The 7,596-nt window shown below is 41.9% G+C and overlaps 2 protein-coding genes across 5 annotated transcripts in view; one reads left to right on the top strand and one right to left on the bottom strand.

Moving 5' to 3' along the window:
- Positions 1-1,099: 1,099 nt before the first annotated feature.
- On the bottom strand, positions 1,100-6,254 carry LOC138202655 (protein FAM72A). Its single transcript, XM_069156895.1, has 5 exons — positions 6,167-6,254; positions 5,066-5,230; positions 4,750-4,827; positions 4,041-4,165; positions 1,100-3,953 (listed from the first exon to the last, which is right to left on the bottom strand). The coding sequence occupies exons 2-5, from the start codon at positions 5,215-5,217 to the stop codon at positions 3,859-3,861; spliced, it is 450 nt and encodes a 149-aa protein (XP_069012996.1). The 5' UTR covers positions 5,218-5,230; positions 6,167-6,254; the 3' UTR covers positions 1,100-3,858.
- A 542-nt stretch (positions 6,255-6,796) lies between these two features.
- srgap2 (SLIT-ROBO Rho GTPase activating protein 2) overlaps positions 6,797-7,596 on the top strand; it is a 55,718-nt gene continuing 54,918 nt past the window's right edge. For all 4 annotated transcript variants that reach the window (XM_069156866.1, XM_069156839.1, XM_069156849.1 and 1 more), the window contains exon 1: positions 6,797-6,889. In XM_069156866.1, the coding sequence (XP_069012967.1) occupies positions 6,823-6,889 (67 nt within the window). In that variant the 5' untranslated portion in view covers positions 6,797-6,822. The remainder of the gene's footprint in view (positions 6,890-7,596) is intronic.

The raw sequence follows: 7,596 nt of genomic DNA, 5'->3' as shown, positions 1-7,596 counted from the left end.
ATGTAATAACTTTTGTCACACATGACACCTATGCATGTCTGTCCTTCTTGGAAAAATAATAAATAAATTGTGAAGCCCTCTGAGATTAAATTTCTGATTTGAGGTTTTAAATTAATCTGCATTAGAAAAATTCATTTTCAAGCCCAGCAATCATTTCAGCTGTGAATTAAAGAGACTTCAGGGTCGTGTTTTCATGATGCTGGATATGGAAAACTGAGCAGAATATACATTGCTGGATAAATTTGTTGGTAACCTTAACTGCTCATTGAAATCATATTTCATTCCTTCTGAAAAGCAATTGTCTCATGTATATCTGCTGTCTTTGGTATGTATGAAGTAAAGCAAAGAAAGTAAATTACTGCTTATTTTACAAATATATTCTAAAATGGCCCGAACAGATTTGTGGTGCCTCGAGAGAAAGATTATAAATAATTGGATTATAGTGATATTTTAAACCATCTGATTTTTTTAATTAGTATCACACATGGCTATAATCAGTCCATTTAAATGGAAAAATTTGGTCACCACACTGAATGTGGACCAGAGACAGCAAAGCAGAAATATGTCCTTGGAAATCAGCAAAGAAATAATCAACAAGCATGTTAAAAGGTAAATGAAATATGAAAATATTATGAACACGTCCATGGGAATGCCTCCATTGACACGTAAACAAGAGGAAAACGGACCTCAGATTCAATAAAAGCATGTAAGTGTGAAGTGTAAACAAAGAGTCAATGAAAATGACTTAAGAAATACAAACGTAACTTGGAGGTTAAGGTACATCAGTGTCTGATGACACCATTAATCACTTTTTAAAGCAACAGTTGGTTTTGTGGAAGAAGACTGAGGACTCCACTGCAGTAAGAAAAAAGAAAAAATGACTGGAAATCGCTAATATGCATGTTGAAGAGCCACGATGCTTCTAGGAGAAGTTTCATTCAACAGATGAGACAAAACTGGAGCTTTTTGGTGAGTCACAGGTCTATGATCACAGAAAAAGAACACCATATCGGCCGTGATACATGGAGGAGAATATTTTGTATTTTGGGGATCAAAATTGATAAGAAAAAAAAAACAAAATTTTGGGGCGATGGAAGTATTTTGAAAAAAAAAAAAAAGTTTATTAATTTAACAAGCATACAAAACAACAAATCATTTATTTCCAAACTACCAATGCAGTTTCAGTGCAAATCCAAAATATACATTTTCAGCAGGGCATGTTAATCCAAGTTATTCACGTCAGAAACAGCCATTTAAATAGTTCTTTTGATTATCATTTGACAATTGTCCTAGCTGGAGGAAACTCACAGGTGATACCTTCATGAGGTAAAACTGTACACGTCCAAAACCAAGCACTACACAATGAAATATTAAATACATGGAACAAAAAAAACATAAGTACTCAAGCACAACACAAACCAAAGCATCTGTAAACAACATTTGTAAACAAAAAGGAAGTATGTGAGGAAGTATGTGGTTTTAGATATTTGGTTTGTGGATATAATAAATACCCTAGCTGATGTATGATATCCACACAGACAGTATTTGGTGTGAAAGTATCACAAATTGTCAGTTATAAGTTTAAATGTGAAGGACGGGGAAAGTCTGAAGAAGATTTTCCTCCTCTATGAGGCTATAGATAAACATGGAGGCGGATTAACGTTTAAAAAGCTACTTCCTTTATCCTTTTCCTTCACGCAAGAGATCTGACATTCAGTGTTTGCCAGCAAAACAGGCAAATCTCATTCACTTACAGAAAGATGTTAAGACAGGATCGTAGTATTAGCAGGGCACGGCAGTGAAACGGCAACAGGAGCTCAGAGATGGCACTGCAAATTAAATATTTAAAAAAATAAAGCACTGCTTTAAGTGAAGTCTCCTGTTATGGGGGGATGTTGAAGTTTGCTGAGGAGACGGTCCAACATACAGCATCAACCCAGAGTCCGCAGCTTAACAGTGGTTCGTTGTCAGCCGATTGACATGCTATTTTATAGACTGGCCCCAAATTATATTGTTTTTATTCAGGTCGCCGGTCCTTAAATTAAACACTGATATGTTCCATGATTATTTGGAGGTTTTTTTTCTTTTTCTCTTCAGGTGCTACAAGTACGCTGCTACATAAAACTGAACAGTCGTGTAGCAAAAAGAGCATAGACAGACGTCCATTTACAGCTCATGAATTCATAATTCTCAAGAATGGTTCATCTTGAAAAGTCGAAGGGAGTCAAACAAGTCGCTCTTTTGTTTTCCTTTTTCATCGATCCGGTAACTTTGTACTCGATGTGAGCTCTGAACAAATAAATCCACTTTAAACTGTAAGTTCACCCTATTCATAGGTTAGTATGTTAGTACAGGATAGTGCTGATTGATCTGGGTTTTATACACATACTGCTGCTATCAGACGTGTAGTAAACACTGTATTTGTATTAGTCCAAAGTCCAAATATAAATTATATATATATACATATATATACATATATATATGTATATACATATATATATATGAGATATATATATATAAAATTCTATAATTGTGCTATTTCTTCAATGTGGGATTTAAAAAGCACTCAAAGTGTCAGTCAGCACCCAGCTACACAGCGAGAATACAGTACAAGCCTTTAAAACATGACTGTTTTTCTTAATACAGCATATTCAATGTACAGCTCATAACTGTTAACCGTTAAAAACGAAGATGGTTGAATTGTCCATCAAAAAAAATGTCAGATTTACTGTAAACAGCATGAAAAAGCACAGTACCCACTGACTCATCATACCACACTCTGAGCTTCTCACGAGGCTGAAGTTCAAGAAAATACGAGCTCAGAATAGTAGAACGTACGAGATTTAAGGAGTCGGTTATTTTCTGCGTACTTTTGCTACATGTTGTATAATAGCCCACACAAATGTAAAAAAAAAAAAAAGAAGAAGAAAGAAAAAGAGTAAAAAGAATATGTGTGAGTGTGTGTCTGTGCTTTTAACAGTGAAAAGTGAAAGGAAAAGGCATGGTCACAGGTTAAAGGGCAATTCAACACTTCATTACAGGGACTAAAAAAACTTCCCCTGTGCTGTTTCTCTGTGGGTTCAAACTTTCCCTGCGTTACCATATCCACACTACCAGAATATTTAGTTCGCCAAAAAAAGATTTAGTATGTCCTAATACATAGTATGTTAGATGTAGGATGCCAAAAGTACCAGGCTGTCCTACGACATCCGGTCGTATTTTGCAGTATGCAGGCCATCATGCCACTCGAGCTGTTCTGACCCACAATCCTTAGCGGAAGATACGTCACATCGACTGAGCCGGCGAGACAGTTGGTGGCGCTAAAGCTCCACCCGCAAAAAGGAAGAAGGAGGAGAAGAAGACGAAGAAGAAGGAGAGGCATTAAAAGGAAGCCTACTCGTTCCAAACGGCATCCTTTTTCTTTTTACTATAAACGTCACGCTACGGCTCGATAACGGATTTGACAAAGTGGGTCAAAATTCAAGATTCATTTTTATGATGAGGTAGTATGTCCCAACTGTATACATACTACTTGCAACAGCAGATACTTTTTAAGGGTAGCTGTAGGGTTTGTTTTATGGCCACGCCCCAAATCAAAGATGTCCCAGCAGGTGTTCTCAACCAGCTGTCAAAGGCAAAACACCTGCTATGACATCACTGTTTGAGGATACGGCCAAGAAGAGCACTCTGGTCTAATGTTTGAGCCCACACAGAGCAGTGCAGCAGAACTTGGCTGTCCGAAGTGATTCAGTGTTCAATCACACTTTAAAGCTCGTTTTGTTTTGTTTTGTTTGTCTCGTCCGAGCATGGTTTGTACACTCTTTTAAACTCCAACTCTCACATTGTCCGTTTCTCTGTCTACCTAATGCACTCCTCTTCTGACGGGCTTTCCGATTCCTCATTCTCACTGTCGTCTAGTTCGGGAAGATCCCCCCACAGGAGCAGATTCAGACCTGCGGACACACGTGGAGGTGATGTATAAACAAACACGGGACAGATTGCAATTCTAGTTTTGTAAAAGGGGGGGCGCTCATACCGACCTGTCGCATCCAGCCTGTTGAGAGTAGATACGGTGTCGCTGTTGAACATCCAGAAGTGGCCGTTGTTACAGGAGAGCAGGCAGGGTTTACAGGGGGCAACAACATGGTAGCCCACAACATTACCACTGGGAGAGCGGATAAAGAAGAAACGTGAGTCAGCGCTTCACTGGGGGGGCACTTGTGAAAAGTGCCAACTCCACTAGTGGGTGTCTATTATCTAGCGGATGTTTGTTTTTGCCCTGTGTACAACAACAAAAGCCAGGGAACACAAAAGAGGCTCCATAAAGCCTCACTGTAGCACCCAACTCTGCTCTAAGTTCAGACCAGGAATAAATACCAAATTACATTTTAAATACATCTGAATGGAGCTGAAACTACGAGTCAACATTATCATTACAAAATTTATATATTTGGGGATTTTAGACCATTTGTTGGACATGTTAAATTGTAATGGGACATTTTTTATTGTTCTGTATTGTTAAATAAATCCACTTGCCAGTCAAGAAGATAATATTCATATACAATTTAAGTGAAAGTAATCATCATTTGCAGCTTTAAAACTGTACATTACAACAAAAAAACAACTAAAAAAACACAGATGTATAAAAACGACTTGTTTGCTGTGCTAATTGCGGTGGCTGACTATTTCAATAATATTTCACATCAGCAGATGTTTTCCTAAAGCAAATACTGAAAGAGCTTCACTTACCATTTGAGACATGCGATGTCTCTCAGTTTGCATTTGCAGCTTTCAGTAGAGTAACAGCTGGCCACGAAGTCAACAGTCCTGGGGGGGGGGGGGACAGGGACGGGGACGGGGGGGACAAACAGCCATGAAAGGATGGAACTCGCACTAATCTCACATTTTCATTCACATTATAAACATAGATTTGGTAAACCGTTGTGTATTTCTCTTCCCACCGAGAGCTCTTTGACGTTCCTGCAGGTTTGTTAGCTGCACCTCGTCCTGGCAACAACAGACGTAAACAAAGGCTCGCAGCCCCGCTAGCTCAGTTAGCACTCACCTGTTGGGAGGTATGTCAGTCGAAAACAGCTCAACTTCGGTGTCTGCCAGGAGCACCGCCTTCATGCCTCTGGTGCAGAGCAGACTCTCACAAAAGATGCAGTTCACCTGGGTCACACACTTGTTTTTAAAATTAGCGTTGGACGTAGACATTGTTGTTGTTATGCTAAAAAAAAAAAAAAGAGGAGATGAACGAAGTCTTCTCGCGCTTTCTGCCTCCGGACAGGTAACGCAGCAGAAAACAACACCGGCCGGACACTGACGCTGCTCGCTGTCCGTTTTCTTCGGTTTAACAACGACACGTGAACGAGCTGGAGCTCTAACGTCCTGGGACACACGTTAGCCTTCTCCTCGCGATGAAACGGTTAAAGCAGCTAACGTTAGCTTGGGGGAACAAACACGGAAGAATATCAATTTCCGCGAAGCGATCTCTACATACAAAAAGACCTTCAGCTGTACCTTTAATAAATACACAATACCGCCAAATAACTAGCCCGTTTTATACAGCAGGCTCAGCATCCATACAGATGGAGTTAACAGCTAACCGAATAGCTGTCAGTTTTGTTTACAACTTCCTGGTATTTAACGATACTTCCTGAAACTATCTTTAAAAGACCCGACACCTAACTCTGATTGGATACGCTCCATAATAACCGACACTATTGGTCAGCGCTATTGCAACGTCTGAATTCGATTGGTTAGAATTTTTGAGTTCGCTGGCCCTCGTTCAAAAGTCCTGAAAACCGATTGGTGCAGACAAACGTCATTCAAACTGCGGCGCACACCTCGTGGTGTGGGAAGTACTTCTCTTGTCCAATGAAATTAGCTGTCGGTGTCTCATTGGCTAATTTGGGGGCTAACATTAGCACACAGCATGGGAAGTAATTGATAAGTTGCAGTTTTTAATTTAGCAAATACTCCGTTTTGCAGATACTTAAATGAAGCATGTGAGAGACCTGGCTCCTGTCATGTCACACATTTACTGAAACCCAACAGAAAATGGCTGTTAAACCCACATTTGTTGACTTTTACCAACATTTAAACCAGCAAATCACCCCGATGAGTGATTTGATGATACTTTCAAACATTTCAAGAAACTCACCTGGAGACACAAAACACACCTCGGCACTTGTACCAGGCAGTGGAGAGCTGGCTTGCAGCAACAGTTCTGCTTTACAGAGGACTCCTGTCCATATGTCTGTCTGTCCTGCGCACTGGGGCCAGCCAGCCCCTCCATCCATCTCCGCTGGGTTTCCTCTCTCACTCCAGGAGGGGGGGGGAAGGAGCGAGCAGTGGAGTTCAGACAGGCGGTCGGGCTGCAGCGAGACTGAGATCCACTCAGAGCAGATTAAAAAAAACAAAAAACTTTTGGAAGTGCTGACTGACGGAGCTGTTGGTGTTTGTTTTCTCAGAAGGGGATGAATCTCCTCTCGCTTGAAGTTGTTTGCACCATAACCGGTTTCGAGGAGGCGGTGAGGCGCGGCGCGGCGGCGGGTAGAGACGCACACACGAGCAGCAGCAGCAGCAGCGCCAAACTCACAATGCGCCCTGAGTGAGCAGAGGCAAGGGAGACAATACAGATCCACGGGGCACGCTGAGGAGCTGCGATCTCTCATCTCTGGCTCTCTTCCCCCCCCCCCTCTCAAAGCCTGTTCCCGAGTGGCATCCACCTTCCGTCTGCGGCCGATTTATTGATTAACTGAGAGAGAAATTGGGACTTCGCAACGAGGACAAGTGGTTTGATCTCCAAACTCAGCCATGACGTCTCCAGCGAAATTCCGAAAGGACAAGGAGATCGTGGCCGAATATGAGACGCAAGTTAAAGGTAAAACTTAAAAAAAAGAAAAAAAAAAAGCAGTTCAGATGTTTATTAACGGCACAAACTGAGGCGATGTGGCGTTAAATCTGTGCTTCTTTACTATATGGTGTGTTTTCCCAGACTTGGCTGATTGCATGGCTTTTTTTTCTCCCCCCCCCCTGTACCTTCTCCTCTCCTATGAGGCGCAAAGGGAAGGCTTGTCTTTGTATTTCCCCCAACCGTATATAACCCCTCATTTATGAAGGTTAATTGTCACTATGCGGACGTGGCAGATCGCTAATATATAAATAATTGCAGTCGTGAACAGAACATCATGATCAGCGGGTCTTCAAGCGTATGATCGCTCGCTTTCCAGGCAGCGCACGGAGGGGCCAACAAAGACACCAAAAACCGCACAGAAACCCGCGGCGATGAGCAGATGTGGCCTCAAAACGGTCGCTAAAAAAAGCCCATGTGAAGGTGATGTGTGTGATGTGTGCTGTGTGTAGACTACCCAGAGGGGCTGAGGTTTCGACATTGAACAAGGCAGGGCGTTTTCTTTCCCTCTCGGTCTCCTGCGTGTCTGAGCTGCTCGTTTCGCACCGCCGTTCGTTCACGTGTTAAACGCAGAACGCAATTAAATGATCGGGTTTTTTGCGCCGAGGCTCGTTCATTGATCGCAGTTCGTCGGTGCCGCCTCTGCTGATGATCAAGGACACGGAAAAGAGCAGCAG

The sequence above is a fragment of the Embiotoca jacksoni genome, unplaced genomic scaffold (genome assembly GCF_022577435.1).
Source record: "Embiotoca jacksoni isolate LCO1_2020_lvr unplaced genomic scaffold, fEmbJac1.0.p SCAF_1, whole genome shotgun sequence".
Classification (NCBI taxonomy): Eukaryota; Metazoa; Chordata; class Actinopteri; family Embiotocidae; genus Embiotoca; species Embiotoca jacksoni.
This window is presented reverse-complemented; position numbering and strand designations above follow the sequence as displayed.